The sequence below is a fragment of the Anguilla anguilla genome, chromosome 9 (assembly GCF_013347855.1).
Source record: "Anguilla anguilla isolate fAngAng1 chromosome 9, fAngAng1.pri, whole genome shotgun sequence".
Lineage (NCBI taxonomy): Eukaryota > Metazoa > Chordata > Actinopteri > Anguilliformes > Anguillidae > Anguilla > Anguilla anguilla.
Genome location: NC_049209.1, coordinates 44,748,888 through 44,764,228, shown reverse-complemented (window position 1 = coordinate 44,764,228; position 15,341 = coordinate 44,748,888). Strand labels below are relative to the sequence as shown.

The following is a 15,341-nucleotide window of genomic DNA, read 5'->3' as shown; positions in this document are numbered from 1 at the left end:
GTGCACAGACACACATGGGCAAATACACTGGGCACACACACGCTTCAACAAGGCCTCACCTTTTTTGTTTGTGGTGAAGTACTTTGAATCAGTCATTATTGCAGTTTTTCCTAATCACCTGTCAAAAGACATTAAATGCATACAAATTTAGAAATACTCCGACAATGAATTGAGGGGGTAAATGCATAGCATCTTCTACAGCCCAGAAAAATACATGTAGAACAGTGTCTAATGTCTGACTAAAACTTAATCTATACCAACTGAATTTTAATACGGCAGAATACCAGTGGGAACTAACTCAATGCTTGCGGTTACATGTTACCTAGAGAAGTGCTCTGTAGAGACTAGAAAATAATCCTAGTAAAATGGCAGTTTCACATAACATTCACAGTTCTAACAAATTCATCTTTGTTTGGCGGTTATTCGTTTGGTAATAACATAAGGTTGAACAGATCACTACATCAGAATGGTGGCTAGGAAATCTTGCTTTATTATACAATTGTCCTTATAGGATCATGCACACGAGGCGGACTGGTCTTGTGTGTTAGCTATAACAATGTTAATCAAAGTGCACTGATTTATTATTATCGCTGGACTATGGAAAAATAGAAAACGTGCAGCACATACTATTGTTATTTCAGACGGTGTACTACATACACAGTATAACCACAAAATTCGTTTTAACCAAAATAAAGCATTTTGTCTACTGTAGCTACTAGGAGACAGAGGACGAGCATCACTGACACTAGCCAGCGATAATACCAAAGAAAACACCTGACTATATTTGGTCCCTACAAGCTGCTTTCTGGGAGCAAAAAGGCTGTTAAATTTATTTAGAAAATACTAAGAATGTCTAAAAAATCTTATTCGCTAGCTAACTGGTAATATTGCGAGATACGTCACGAACCATACACAAAACCACTGGTATTTGGCTAGCTGGCTGCTTAATTAAGACTTGAATAGCTTGCTTTTGCCGATTGATGATCACATTAAAATGACAAAACGTTTTTCACACCACATTTAAGCAACGTTCAGAGCTAAAGCATGTAAATAAAGCGAATAATACTTTTATAGATTACAGATAACGCAACTCAATCGTTGGGTGTGACCCCGTCAAATCAGCGGGTAGCCTAGTTTGCTAGCTGGCTAACTAGTGGGAAAAATATCAGGCACACGAAACACGGCCTCTATTCCCCAAACAAAAGGCATAATTTTTGTTTTAAAATGTAATGTTACTCAAATGGTTTTGTGCCAAATGGTCTTAAGGACTTACGGCTAGCTACGAGAAGATATTTGGCGTGTCGCTAACGAAAGATGCTTTTTGCCTCCTTTTACTGCAGCGGCGGAGCAACCGAGGACGATGGATCTCTCCCGGAAAACAAGATGAGGAAAAAGGGCAACCAGCTAGCGGAGGAGGAGCTGGGTTACAACGGAAGTGAATAACTCTCTACCGGAAATCACCTTCCGGACCATTTAGAGACGAGTACCGTAGGTTTTCTTGTGAACATTAGCCGTAGCCGAAAGTTATTTTTGTAGAAACAATTTACTTAGCTCGAACAATGTGTCTTACGGAAACGAGTTCAGCTTGCCTTCATTTCATACTACCCAGTTCAGTGAAGCCTGTTCACTGTTGGTTCAAGGCTGTTAGCTATTCACCCTCAATTTAATCTATAGCTAGCCAGTGTTAGCTGTTTTTGTTGTCTTGTCAAACCTGTTCTAGCTCACCTGTGCGATATGGCTGAACGGGGCGCACACCTCACCACAGCTGCTGCAGACGACAGACCGTCGATATTTGAAGTCCTCGCGCAGGACACATTGATGAGCGCTGTCAGACCTGCCTTGCAACATGCAGTGAAGGTTGGGCTTTTTGTTGTTTTTTTTTTTTGTATTATCCAATATAGTGAATTCGTTTTGAATGATTACATCTCGTAATCCATGAATATGTTGCCTGAATATGAAATAGAAAAATGTTACTATAAATTCATAGTATATTTATGAATACCTGGCTTTGCATAAATCAGTAGACAGCAGATATTTCATTCATTGCATAATTTGAGAGGCCTAATATGCTAATGAAGGTTATTGAGAGTGAATTTTGTAAGAGTACTGTAAATTTCCAAACGTTTCTTCCAGGTTCTGGCAGAGTCAAACCCTTCGCGCTACGGTTTCCTCTGGCGGTGGTTTGATGAAATCTACTTGACCCTCGATTTGCTGCTGCAGCACCATTTCCTGTCGAGGACCAGCGCCTCGTTTTCGGAGAACTTCTACGGCCTGAAACGCGTGGTGACCTCGGGGCCCGGGAGGCCGGCTCACCGGGGGCTCCCCCGAAAGCAGCGCTGGCGCTCGCTGCTCCTGCTGGCGCTGGTGCCCTACCTGCGGTCCAAGCTGGAGAAGGTTTTGGCCAGGCAGAGGGACGAGGACGACTTCTCCATCCAGCTGCCCCACTCGCCCTGTCGCCGGCTGTATCGGGCCTTCCTGGCCGCCTACCCGTTCGTCAGCACGGCCTGGGAGGGCTGGGTCTTGTGCCAGCAGCTGGTCTACGTCTTCGGCCGGACGTCGCGCCACTCGCCCCTCCTCTGGCTCGCCGGGGTCAGGATCATGCACCTCAACGCACAGGACATCCGCAATATGGATCTGAAGCCCCACCCCCCTCCCTCCACCACAGACCTAAGGTGGTTCATGGATTTAATACTTTACTGGGGAGTGGCAGTATAGATTATTTTACAGATGTGTACAGGTTGGTTACATATAATGGAGTCATAATTGTACCAATTACACGTGGGTGCCTTCAAAAGGTTAAAGCACTAGTTCACAGTGAATGTACTGAGGTTCACTCCAAAACTTGAGATTTTGATGTGTGTTTGACAAGCAATGGACTCCATATTCCATCAGCCCTTTTGGGAAGAAAAAACATATTTTTCCAATTGAATCCATCCCCAACTAGTACACTGTTGTCCAAGCTCTCCTCTACTACAGATTTGCCTTTACTTCATTTACTGACCTGTGGCACATTCATTCTTCCCACAGTGTTCGCCAGAGGCTCCAGGGAGTGTTGTCAACGGCAGTGGGTGGGGTAGCCATGTCCCTGTCCACCAGCCTGTCCCTGGGCGTGTTCTTCCTGCAGTTCCTGGAATGGTGGTACTCCTCAGAGAACCAGAGCACCGTAAAGTCTCTGACCTCCCTCCCCACACCGCCACCTCCGCTCCACCTTGACCGGGAGCAAACTGAGACAGCCGCAAACAACGTATGCCCCCTCTGTCACAAGGTCCGTGTCAACGACACTGCCCTGGCAACCTCTGGCTACGTTTTCTGTTACCGCTGTGCCTACGTCTACGTCAAAGCCCACCAGCGGTGTCCTCTAACTGGGTACCCTACAGAGCTGCAGCACCTCATCAAGATTTACTCCCCTGAAGGGTAGATGGGCTGGTGCCCGATACCTTGATGTATGCACCTCCCCTTTAGGTCTACCGCCAGACATTGCTGTAACCCTGCCGACCATCAATTCACGTTGTAAGGGATTGATGGAGAGGCAAGCTTGTTGCCCAGAAAAAAAAAGTGTAAGCTAAAATCTGTACACCAGGGCTGCCCAACCCTGTTCCTGAAGATCTACAGTCCTGTAGGTTTTCACTCCAACCCTCACAAAGCACACCTCTTTCAACAGCAAGAGAGCTTGTAGGGCTGCTAATTAATAGAATCAGGTGCACTTTATTAGGGTAGGAGTGAAAACCTGCAGGACTGTAGTTCTCCAGGAACAGGGTGTACATAGTCCCATGAAGAAGTGTTAAGTGGGAGAGGCTTTGTGCAAAGTGTTTCCAGAATCCCAGAGTGATTTCCCTTTACAATTTTTAAATGTGTCAGAACTATTTCTCATATAATGAAGGTCTGGAAAACGTCCCATCACCTGCCCAAACTGTGCTTGAGGGGTTTAGTGTGGTTTCACAATTTTGACAGGAAGGACAAGACGTTCAGTTTTAACATGCGTCTTGACATGCAATAAATCGAATCAAAATAATGAATTGTTGATTAAATGGCTGTGGTTGTACTTTAAATAATATGGTTAATTATGTTTATACAAGATGTGGGCCTACCCAATCTGAAACCATCTAATAACTGACATGTATGACCATTTCCGTGTGTGAAATATCTTTCAATCTTCAAACATACATATTTAGACTCCTTTTAATTCCCCTAACACACATGCTTGAAGTAATTGGAACAATCAGTCATAAAATACATTGTCATGTGATTTTTTTTTTTTTTTGATCCACTGCTCCAAAGTATGCAGAATGAGACCGATATAAGAGAGCTAGGGTGGCTGTAAGAGTGTGATATTTCAACACCGGCCAGTTAAGCAGAACTTGTTTAGGAACAACTGCTCGGACGTGGCAGAGAACGTCGTTCTGGCTAGAGTCGATTACCGAGGCATTTCCTGCCAAACAACAAGTTCCTGTTTTTGGCTGCTTCTTTATTTGCCAAGGGTCAGAAAGCAAGCACAGCAATGCTCAGAAGTTTAGTTTCCCCTGAGGATTATTCAGTGCACATTTCCTAAAATTAGACGTTTCCTTTTATTGTCCAATGTGAAGCACTCATTTCAGCGGTTGCAGAATGTAAATTGTTGTTAAAGATCCTGCACAGCCATTTAGTGTTGTAATCAGTTCATTAATAAAGATAAAGATGTATACTTGATCAAATTTAACAGGAAAATTGTAAATATTCTATTTTGCTATTAAATATGCAAGTTTAAACAAGACAGCTGGAAGTTTGACATTGTCTGGTGTGCATGTTCACTTCAAATTCACATTTGAAAGGGGACCCACTAAATGGTTGCATACACAGTTTAAATATTATATAATAGTTTTATATTTCCACGTTAGAGAATATAAACATTTGCATTTTCTGCATTTCATCATTGTGTTTGTGGACAATGGCCATTGTATTAAGCATCATTGGGCTACTGGGTGGCTCATCCTGTTCTAGTTCAGTGCCGGCTCTGGCTGCCTCCCTCCCGAAGGGTAACACGTAAGTGGCTCCAGCACAGAGGTGGGGATGGAGGTCCGCATCCATTTCTGGATTTCCTACCAACTTTTGGTCTTATTTAATTAGCCCCAACATTTCAGTACTGACCATTTTAGCCAAATTGCTTGATGAGCACACACGACAGCCAAAAACTATTCAAGTCCCTATACAAAGAGTTTTAGTGATCTATTATGTGAGTGACTAGTGTTGATGTGTACAGCCAATTATAGCCAGTTTTGATGGCATGACACTAAAATGAGAAAGCAGAAGTCATAACAGGACTCAATTTTGATTAGGAATCTATTTTTTAATTCAGCAGAAAATTTTGAATATACTGACATTACTCAATGGGATTCCACTTCAACATGTGCAGTAAAGGGCAAGTGGAGTCCACAAACAAAACTAATGCAAATGTAATCAAATAGGATTTGTGTGCATGAGGATCTCCTGGCCGTGTTCAACTGGACTGAAAAGGCACACACTGAACAGATGTGCCAGTGGGAGGTCAAAGTATTATAAAGTAAGTTTCTGTAAGAGTTATCCACTGCAAGGCTACAATAAATTATACGTTTACTCAAGCCATTGTAGTGGTTTGTCAAAATCATATAGGCTATGGGAACTGGCTCCCATTTGCTACTTTACATTTATTTAGCAGGCGCTTTTATCTAAAGCAATGTACAAAAGCGCATATCATGGTCGTAGGACAACTACAAAACACAGGTTCCGTAAGGTACGGTACTCATTTCGTACAGCTATTTCTAACCAAGAACACAGTTCAGTTCACACAGTGAACACTATTCTGACCAAACTTATGCCAAGAGCAAGCTACAATATTAGGACAAATACAAATTACCAAAAGTGCTGGAATGGGGGTACATGTAACATGAGTGTCATGAAAGGGGGGGATTTAAAGTGAATTGATACACAGAGTGATGGCAGTTAGGCCAGGCATAGTCTGAAAAGATGAGTCTTCAGACCACGGCAGAAGATGGGTAGTGAGGGAGAGGTTCGAAGAGGGACAGAGTTTGTTCCACCACTGGGGAGCTAGGGTGGAGAAGCTCTGTGAGGGAAGCTCCAACTTCCAACCCCCATTCCAATTTACCTGGTTGGGAGCAATTGTCAAATCCAAAATTACCCAAAAATAGTCAATAAAATCTGCTTTTACAGTTTTCTACACATTTCCACACATTGTTCCTTTAAAAGGAGTTAAACTTGAGCAAAGGCAAAAGGCTAGAACACTTTTAGACTACATAGTTCCAAAATCCCAAGGGATTTCCCAAACTGACCCCCACACTGATTTTCTTCAGCAAAACAAGCAAATGTTCAAGTAATGGTTATTAGGATGGGAAACACGATCACTTAACCCAAACAGTGACACTAAATTCAGACTGCTAAGGTTTCACATCATAACCATTTAGCCGTGCATGGAAATTTCACAACACTGGTTTAAACCCTCATACTCGCTGGAAAGTACTTAAGCCATTCAACAAAAAACAGATTAACCAGACTTACTAGGGCTATATTTACCATTGTAATTCTCACATTCCAAAAAGGTGCTTCTCATTAAAACAGTCTCAGCATATAAATTTAGCAGCTGATCCCAACTGGCATACCATTTTGGTTGCTCAAAAATATTTCCACAGCACAGACATGCCACACAGACTGGTTACGATAAGTTTTATATTTTTTTAAAAAAGGGTGGGGTGGGGGGGGGTGACTACCCAATCCAGAGTATAAATGTAATCTGTCCCATTCCTGACAGGGCTGAGCAAGAGGCCTTTTCCTCCCACCCTATGGTAGATTAGAAGGGTGGGGGGTGGGGGGCAGATTTGCAACCCCCAAAAGGCCTTCCTGGTCCAGGTCCAATCGCAAAGCTTCCAAGTTCCCAGACCCTTAGTCACATCTACTGCATCAGGATTCCTACTACCCAAAACAGCCAGAAGAAACATTAGGAAGTGGCCTTCTCTGAGTGAGGCAGATAAATCTTACATTTATTAAACATGTTCATTCTGAAGTTAAACACAACCTAAAAATTTGAGCAGTGCAGTAGTCAACAGAAAGGTCAATTCTTTGGATGGAACGGCCAAGAAACCCCTAGATTTTAAAAGGCAGCCAAACGGTTATTAATTTTTCTTGCTGGGTCAACCACTTTGTTATAAGGCTCGTCTAGGTTGAGTCTGCTGCTTATGACGCTTAGAGCCAATCGCAGAATTCGGATTCAATCAGACCTGGGTCAACAACCACAGAACGGCAATAGCAAGTCAGTCAATCCTCACCCATCTTCATACTGTAAACGTTCCAAGTTTGTAATCCTGGTTATAGCAGCCAGGCTCAAATAGATGTCCCAACACTTGTTTGAATTACACCCCGGGGCCTGAAAGGAATTTTATACAAGATTAAACAGGATATTGCATATGCAAGCAGCTGAACCAGTTAAGAAAAACAATGGCGAGAGAAGGGGTTTAATTGAAATGCAGGCACTGTGCAGGCATAAACGTTCCCTAAACTAGAATCCTATGCATGTGGCGTTTCAAGAATAGCATAATGATAATCAGATCATTTAATCTTCAATCCAGAGAAACCGCTTTGATCTATACCTTCAAGAAGGTCGGTTGTCTCCAGAATTAATAGTACAAAACGATCACAAATCTACAAAATGTAGAAACGCACAAAGGGGCGATTGCAGAATAAGTCAAATAATCTAAAAATTGGAAGTTAACTTCAGCCAAATATCTAAAATCAATCTGTACAATTGTTTTGATACTGCCAACTGATTAACACCGACAAATTAGCACCGACTCAGAGAGAAGATTATGCTTATAATCACACCTTGGTCAGTGCCTTCCTGTGGAGGCACTACCAAATCAGTAGATTTCTCTCATCATTGTCGCAGCCCAGCTTTATGAATTGCCTGAATTGCATGTTTAAATAAACGGCATCACGGGATCCTACAGATACGATCAACTGTAAAAAGTAAGCAATTCATCAAAACGTCGGAGAGAAAAAACTGGAAATCGATGGTTTATGTAGGCCTACTGATTGCAAACGTTCTAGATATCCTAGTAGTCAATATAGCTGGTAGCTAGTGTAGAGTGCAGTGATGCAAGTCTTCAATTTTGCTCTGCTAACGTACATCGGTGTGGAACACCGCATTGAGATTCACAAAAAGGCAAAGACAAAAATAAAAATAACGAAATCGACAAAACACGGTTAAATTATGCAAGAGTCGATATTCATCACCCTTTGCATTTTAATACAGCACGCAAATGCCAAAAAAAGTTTTAATTTTGGTCAGTCATCGCAGATCGGTGCAGCCCTTGGCCGAAGCTAGTTCTGGTGTATCCTCTCCTTGTTCCTGTTATATTTTAACGCGGTTGTGTAGAAAAACCACGCGACAAGACATTTTTTTCCCCATGACAGAGCTGCAGCATAAACCAGGCAATTGAGACATTGATTAGCCCCACGCACCAACGGCCTAGATTCGAATGCCAACGTTTGTGTACAAAATGACAATGGTCCCATCTCGTCCAGTTTTAAAGGAAGCTCAATGTTGTGTAGGCCTAGGGCACAAATGTTAGGTTGCCTTACAGGATTTCTACTCCACTGAACGGAAAACAATCCATAAGCCTATTCAAGCGCAGATGATCCCAAACATGGTCCTCAAGTAGCACGGGATCTGTAGAATTTCATTGCTACGCAGCTGTTGACTAGTATAAACTGTTGAATAAAGTTATTTGACCTCACCTACTTGGTAGTCCGAATTGATTGCCTACTAAAATGATAATAAAACCAAAAACTACTCCGACTGTCCGACACCAGGGACGACCCACCCATTTAAAGCGTGTCAATCACTGTAGATAAGTGCCTTTTCTCAACTGTCTTGAAACCAGAAAGGCGCACACACAAACGACATGCATGCTTACCGTTTCGTGTATCGTTTTTAAATGGGTTGGAAAACACGCCCATTCTGCAAAAACTCAACATGTGTAGGTCAGGTTTTGGAGAGCACCGGGGAACAAATTCTGAATAAAACAGGTGGGCTGAGTTGTGAAGCCTAATCAGCTACCTACTTTAAATAAGTGCTGAACAGCAAAAACCGACACTGCAACCGACCAGGATCGGGGTTGAGAACCACTGTCCTACACAGATGGGGTTTGTAAAATCCAGGTTCAGAAAGTAAAAGTCCTCCCCAGTATTTCGTTCCAATCACCTGGATTTGCTCATTAGCACAATTCTTCAGCCAGGAGGTAGAACTTAAATTAGTGAAATCAGCTGGCTGAGTTCACGGATGGAAGAAACACAAGACAGGACTTTTAATTTCTGACCCCATGGACTTTCCACCTCTGGTAGTAGACCACAGGTGTCAGGTTCCAGTTCTGAAGGCCTGGTGGTTTTTGGTGTGTTTTAGCACACCAAAAAGTGCTTACTTTATGGCACTGATGGGCTAATTTATGCCCCATGCCTAAATTAGCTGATTGTAAGGGAACCATGAAAACCACTGAAGCCCAGGGGTTGAGTTTGACATCCCTGTAGATAAGCGTTATTCACACTTGACCTTATATTTAGAGCATCAAAAGAATGCCATCCCCCCCATCTTAAAATCAGCAACCAATTCAGACCCAAGAAACCAGGTGTAATGAGTTGCTCCAATTTACCAATTAACGGCCAAGTACGTGTTCTTCACACTCTGGGGCTCTCCAAAAAGTATGTGTGAATTCCACTGTAGTGTTTTAAAACAGAGAAATAAAACAGGGTAGAGACACATCATTCCATAGAACTTGTTTTAATAACCGTTATGTGTAGAATCCGTTCAGTGAGTGGACATACATGGCATCGTTGTATCAATATTCAAAATATGTGGTACGGTACAGCATTATCAAAATTCTTGTTCACAAAAAATGGACAAGTAAACATTTTCTACTTGGAAGGTCAAGTGCTTGAGAAGTCGTCCATAGTTACGCAAAGTCAATAAATAAGCGGTTATTTTGGTCGGGTTACGTTGGCACACGTTAGGGAGCAAGAGCAGAAAGCAGTTAGGGGTATCAGCTTCAAGGAAACAAGTCGATATAGTTCATCCCGAGCTGACACAGCACATCAGTTTGATTATACGTAAGAAAAAGGTAAACCCTTCGAAAATGCTAAATACCTGGCCACTCTGTGGTTTAATGGAATGGCCCACTAATTTTCATATTGAACTAGACTACAAGTGCACTTCAGCATCCTCTCGTCTCAGAGAAATAAAGCAGATGTGTTTTGGTCTAGCAGGCAAGGGTGTAACTTTAGTTAGAATATTGGGTTGAAATGCATAGACCCCGAGAACTGCAAACCTGTAGGGGGGTCTGGGGGAATGCGCCCCCCCCCCCCCCCCGAATTCTAAGGGGAAACTGAATATGTCTTCCTGTTGCTTTATTGTATTTAATCATTTTTCTCATTATGCTATATTATTGGGGGTTATCTGGCCTGTTTTATAATATTTTGAGGGTTGTGACCCCCTTATCCCCCCTCTATCCCCTAAAATTACACCCTTGCTAACAGGTAACATACTGGAATGTCTTTCCTTTGTTTACAGACACAGCCACAAAATAAAATAATGGCAACAGTTGTGTAACACTTGTCACTATTCCCCGCCATTTATTTCCTGCTCGTAAAGCTACATGTCACAAAATATTAAGCCATGAGTTCATCAAACACATCAGGTTCCTAAGAGCTTGACCAAAACTGACCTATATAGATACATTTCTTTTTTCTTTTTTTGTTTAAGCATGTCCGTGTTCGATACTGAGATAATGAGGTACCAAGAACACATCTTCCTGTAAGACAGTATCGTAAAATGGAGCTTCTACCCTGGCTTCTGCCAACCTCTGCAATTTCTGCAGTGAACCCAATTTACAAAGAAATGTTTTTAATAACAAGCATTTAATTCATTAGACCTGTGTATGTGAAGTGTGAAAACTGCCACTGAAGAACCTTTTCCTTTCTGCAAGACATTATAGGTATATTCAAGGCTCACCGTTACACTTCTTCATTGACCTTTAATAACTTATTCTTAAATTATTTATACGTTCTCTTAAATATAAGCCACTACTCATATCTCACCAGAGATGATCTGGTCACTTTTTTTGTTTTGGTTCCTGACTGGACCTTGTTAGCATGTTCCTCTCTGTCTTGCAAACTGGGTGCAAGTCGTTGGACAGTAGCACCAACTGAGCGATCATCCTAAACTAGAGTATCAATGCACACAGCTTGCATGGTGGTTTCCTGTCCTATCTGCAACACCACACAACTGACAAGAAATTAAAGGTTGACTTTCTGATTTGGAATTCAGTTGCGCTCCACTCCTTAAACTCTTAAACCCACATTTTAATTTACGTGCAGAATGTGAAAGTTGCCACCATAGAAATAATAAAAAAATAGTAAAAAAAAAAATATACGAAAGTAAATTAAACTGAAAACAAATTAGCCCTTAGGGTTACCTGTAAACTCTCTTGTCTTATAAAGTTAATCTGTTTCCAAACACAGCACGTACACCAGACACAAGAGTAGCACATCTCACATATAGGGACCGTATTCTAGCCTAAGTACACACAAACAGTAGGACACTGAGCCCGCGAGTCAGGGCCTGAGACTTACTCAAACCTCCAAAACACAGAGGAAGTCACCAAGCAACATTTATTAATTTATTATTAGAGCTGAAATGGGTTTTTGAAGGTGTCCCGGGTTAACATGGTGCTGTGGGAGGCAAGCCGGTACAGGCCCAAAAACTAGAGGAAAGGCAAGAATGGGGTGGGGTGGGGGGGGGGGACGTTCAAACAGCTTGAATGCCGCGGTCATGGCCGTCCAGCTGCACCTTGAGCTTATGCAGTTCCTCGATCTCCTGGTGGTGGCGCTCCGTCTTGTGGCGGACCAGCGAGCGGTAGAAGTGGATGGTGAAGATCACGAAGATCAAGCCCACGGGCACCATGATGATGGTGGAGGCCAGGGCCGCCTGCCAGCCGCTGTGCCCGGGCTGGGTGGGGTTGGCCGTGGTGCAGTTGGGGCGGACGGCCCCGGAGTCGACGGGCAGGAACTTGATCCAGCAGAGCAGCACCACCTCAGCCAGGAAGAGCAGGATGCCCAGGGCGGTGGAGAAGCCCCAGGCCAGCTCGATGTAGTGGTGCATGCGCTCGTGGGGTGACTCGCTCACCGAGTTGAGGTTGTGGATGTTGCTGACCGCCTCCACGTTGGGCAGGATGCAGGTGCTGATGAGCAGGGCGAAGAGGTGCACCGCCACCAGGACCGTGGTGCACACGCTGAAGGCGATCAGCAGGAAGCGGGGATAGTTGTACTGCATCTCCAGCTGGACCTCCACCATGGCTACCTGACAATCCGCCCACACACAAACACCAGCATCAGCGGCGTAACAATTCACAGGGACACATTCATACGCATTAATTTTTTTAACTACTGGATTGTTATGTCTCGGACGATGCTGGAATACTACTGCAACTCGCACAAAATGAACACATTTGAATGTAAAAGGTTTCTATTTATTTTATAGAAATAAAGTTTGAGTATTTGCTTTAATTAATCTTTTTTCCTCCCAAACAGTACGTTGTGGAAAATCTGTTCATTAATATATAGCTTTGAATTTTGCGGCATTTTTGTACTAGGAGTTACATTACTTTTGTTCATTTTAATCGCAATACATCCAAGTGTTTATAGGTTCACGAGCTGAAGTAACACTGCTAAAGCTCTGATAGGCTGCGAGCGGCCTTTTAAACGCAATCCATTCGCCGCAGTGCGCGCGCTGTTAAACTCACCATGGCAAACCCCGAGAGCAAGGCCGAGGTACGACTGGAAGCCTTGAGCTTGGCGCGGCTTAGGTAGAGCTTCCTCCACGACAGCGCCTGAACGGAGTGGTGGTTAGAGGTGACCAGCTCCAGGTAGCTCCGGCGTACCCAGTCCCTGTAGTCCATCCCCCCTCCGTCCTGTAGTCGCTCCGAGCCCCCGATGGCTGGTGAGCCCATTGGCACGTTCAGCTCACTGCTCATGGCTGTGAGGACAGCAAAAGGGCTGCAGCGAGAGCAAAGCCACTTAATTTCAACAGGAACGGTAACAGCGATACAACTACAGTGGACTGCACATTGCTAATACTTCTGCAACTAGAAAGTAAAATCTTGAGTGTCACATTTATGAGGGAAATGCTCGTATCGCCAGCATCAACTGCAATAAAGTCAATACGACTGTAAAACGCTTCCATGATAACTAACAGATGGCACAGCAAACCCAAAACACGGCTCTACAGACACAACAGCCATGACCGAAAGGCTGGGTTTCAGGTCAGTGTAGTCTCCACAGACTTGACTGTAAAGGGCCCCTCAATGAATAAGAGGGGGCAATTTATCCCAAGACTTAATTGGCTGGGCTTCCCCTGTATTGTTAGCTTTCATTACACAAATATAAAGAAATAATATACAGTTGAGATCTACACACAATCAAAAGAAGAGTTATATAAAATTATAGAGAATAGTTGCTATGATATAGGATAAAGTACAAATCTATAGCCAACTTACTTGGTGTAAACTAAAAGAGAATCCAATAAAGGGATAACAGCAACACAAAACCAACAGTGACTTGTAATATCCAGTATTGAAAATGATCAACGACTGCTGACGTTGTCGTTGATTTTAATATCCTGAGTGTGTACTTACTTAGCTACATGAACTGGCCAACGTTAGCTAACCGGTCGAAGTTACCAAACAATCTTTAGTTAAAGGCGTATCATACGTACAGTTTTTTGGAAGCCAGCAAACTGAATGTATCTGTGTAAGTTACCAAATATGAATAACTAACGTCAACTAGCTAGCGAACGTCACATCTACTGTAGGGTGGACGAGCTGGCCGAAAGATATCCAAAAAACATTTCGTTATTCTCCAACACCTCGTAGCAATAACTTTAAAAATCACTTAGTCACCTTAACGTTAGCTGTGTAAAATTATCTAGTATTTCTAGGTAGTTAAGGAGAATAACTGGTGTTTGCCAAGTTACCACTATTAATACAGCAAAACAATAATAGACCTATGCGCTGGATACCAATCGAGCTCCTAATTTGAGATTCGCGCTAACCTCCCTTAAGAAATCAATAGTGTATTCGCGATGCATGTTCTCATAGCTTGGAATTGTAAAAGCTCGTACTTGGCTGGCGGATCCTGGTTCACGATAGCCAATCCTTCTGACTTCACGTTTTATTTTCAATCAACACTGACGAGACAGCTAGCTACTTTATATTCTCCCTTTTTAAATGCACGGATGCCCTATCCGAGTTCATGTTTTCTGCGCCACGTCAGTCATCTGGCTAGCCTTGGTAGCTCGCTAAGAATGAAAATAAACAGATATCTAGCTACATTAGCAATCTGCAATCAGCTAGCTATGAGTGGGTATAATACAACAACTGAAGCTACGACATATCTTACGAACTGCCTTCAGCTTGTCAAGATTCATCCTGTGAGCACTGAACGAACCCAATCAGATGACCCAACTTCCTTTGTGCTTTCAACAGCTACGCACATCTTCATGAAAAATCACTGGAGTACAGACAGCTTAACTTAGCAAGAACTAGCTAGCCACCTATTGCTAACGTCGGTTCCGAATAGAGATGGCTGATTTTGGAAGCCTATTGCGGATCTGCTTCTTTTATTTACCTTATTGCCAAGAATTCCGTGGAAGAGTTTCATTTACAAAACCGGGAGAACCCCATCTGCTAAAAAAAATCCAGATGCGGCGAGATGCTCTGCCCCCCTACGTCGTGTTTCGTTATCCCTCCCCTTTCACGATCATTCTGATCACGTGATCACATGGGTGCAGCCGGCGCTGCAGCGCAGTGTTGTCTGTGTCCTGTGCCCAGAAACCTAGTAGCTGTCAGAACCACTGATCGCTGAGCACGACCACCTCCAGTATGTGTTTTTCAAAACCCAATGGAAATTATAAGAGTGATGATAACGAAGACCACTGTTGACTCAAACCCAGTGGTAAATAGATAGGCCACATGATTCCCTGTGTTGTTTACGCTTCTTGATACATTAAGCCCAGTAAGAAACTGTCCCCACAACCTCGGGGAAGGTGCGTTAATTTCTGTAGCTGATATATAAATGCAATGATCCAACGAGAGTGGGGTTATGGGATATTCTTTTTCACAAAATCAACAAAATGAACAGAGGCAGTATGAATATCAATACAATATGCATATTGGCCAATTCAAGGGAGGGCGATCGCGTAGAAAATAATTCCCTGGATGAGTGTGCATACATTCGACCCGTCCATGTAGTGCAAAAACGAGTGCCATCCT

General features: G+C 43.1%; 3 protein-coding genes, 1 long non-coding RNA gene and 1 other non-coding gene across 12 annotated transcripts in view; 1 reads left to right on the top strand and 4 right to left on the bottom strand.

Annotated features, from left to right (window-relative positions):
• The window catches only part of ap2b1 (adaptor related protein complex 2 subunit beta 1), a 37,771-nt gene extending 36,348 nt beyond the window's left edge, over window positions 1-1,423 (bottom strand). For 2 of the 3 annotated variants that reach the window (XM_035433355.1, XM_035433356.1), the window contains exons 1-2: window positions 1,274-1,423; window positions 60-118 (exon numbers count right to left, since the gene is read on the bottom strand). In XM_035433355.1, the coding sequence (XP_035289246.1) occupies window positions 60-96 (37 nt within the window). In that variant the 5' untranslated portion in view covers window positions 97-118; window positions 1,274-1,423. Of the gene's footprint in view, window positions 1-59; window positions 119-1,273 lie in introns of those variants that run through there. The other variant, XM_035433357.1, reaches the window with a different exon arrangement.
• pex12 (peroxisomal biogenesis factor 12) lies at window positions 1,418-4,750 on the top strand. The gene is made up of 3 exons (XM_035433358.1): window positions 1,418-1,857; window positions 2,134-2,672; window positions 3,028-4,750. The coding sequence occupies exons 1-3, from the start codon at window positions 1,735-1,737 to the stop codon at window positions 3,416-3,418; spliced, it is 1,053 nt and encodes a 350-aa protein (XP_035289249.1). The 5' UTR covers window positions 1,418-1,734; the 3' UTR covers window positions 3,419-4,750.
• Window positions 4,751-6,508: 1,758 nt separating this feature from the next.
• LOC118235481 lies at window positions 6,509-9,045 on the bottom strand. Of its 3 annotated transcripts, none has more exons than XR_004766850.1 (3): window positions 8,940-9,045; window positions 7,293-7,390; window positions 6,509-6,939 (listed from the first exon to the last, which is right to left on the bottom strand). It is a non-coding gene; the product is annotated as an uncharacterized LOC118235481 (long non-coding RNA). The 3 variants fall into 3 exon arrangements; XR_004766848.1 differs by lacking the exon at window positions 8,940-9,045 and adding an exon at window positions 8,761-8,932; XR_004766849.1 differs by lacking the exon at window positions 8,940-9,045 and adding an exon at window positions 8,847-8,925.
• Window positions 7,812-7,905, bottom strand: LOC118236808. The gene has a single exon (XR_004767091.1). It is a non-coding gene; the product is annotated as a Z30 small nucleolar RNA (small nucleolar RNA).
• A 738-nt stretch (window positions 9,046-9,783) lies between the features above and the next one.
• orai2 (ORAI calcium release-activated calcium modulator 2) lies at window positions 9,784-14,999 on the bottom strand. 4 transcript variants are annotated; one of them, XM_035432064.1, is made up of 4 exons: window positions 14,192-14,682; window positions 13,569-13,578; window positions 12,816-13,068; window positions 9,784-12,373 (listed from the first exon to the last, which is right to left on the bottom strand). In XM_035432064.1, the coding sequence occupies exons 3-4, from the start codon at window positions 13,044-13,046 to the stop codon at window positions 11,822-11,824; spliced, it is 783 nt and encodes a 260-aa protein (XP_035287955.1). In that variant the 5' UTR covers window positions 13,047-13,068; window positions 13,569-13,578; window positions 14,192-14,682; the 3' UTR covers window positions 9,784-11,821. The 4 variants fall into 4 exon arrangements, with proteins under 4 accessions (XP_035287955.1, XP_035287950.1, XP_035287952.1 ...); XM_035432059.1 differs by lacking the exons at window positions 13,569-13,578; window positions 14,192-14,682 and adding an exon at window positions 14,698-14,999; XM_035432061.1 differs by lacking the exon at window positions 13,569-13,578.
• Window positions 15,000-15,341: the final 342 nt, after the last annotated feature.

Coding starts and splice junctions, on each gene's coding strand:
- pex12 (XM_035433358.1), top strand. CDS start 1,735: ATGGCTGAACGGGGCGCACACCTCACCACAGCTGCTGCAGACGACAGA. Junction 1,858..2,133: donor CCTTGCAACATGCAGTGAAG/GTTGGGCTTTTT, acceptor CGTTTCTTCCAG/GTTCTGGCAGAGTCAAACCC. Junction 2,673..3,027: donor CCCTCCACCACAGACCTAAG/GTGGTTCATGGA, acceptor TTCTTCCCACAG/TGTTCGCCAGAGGCTCCAGG.
- orai2 (XM_035432059.1), bottom strand. CDS start 13,046: ATGAGCAGTGAGCTGAACGTGCCAATGGGCTCACCAGCCATCGGGGGC. Junction 12,374..12,815: donor TGCTCTCGGGGTTTGCCATG/GTGAGTTTAACA, acceptor GCGGATTGTCAG/GTAGCCATGGTGGAGGTCCA.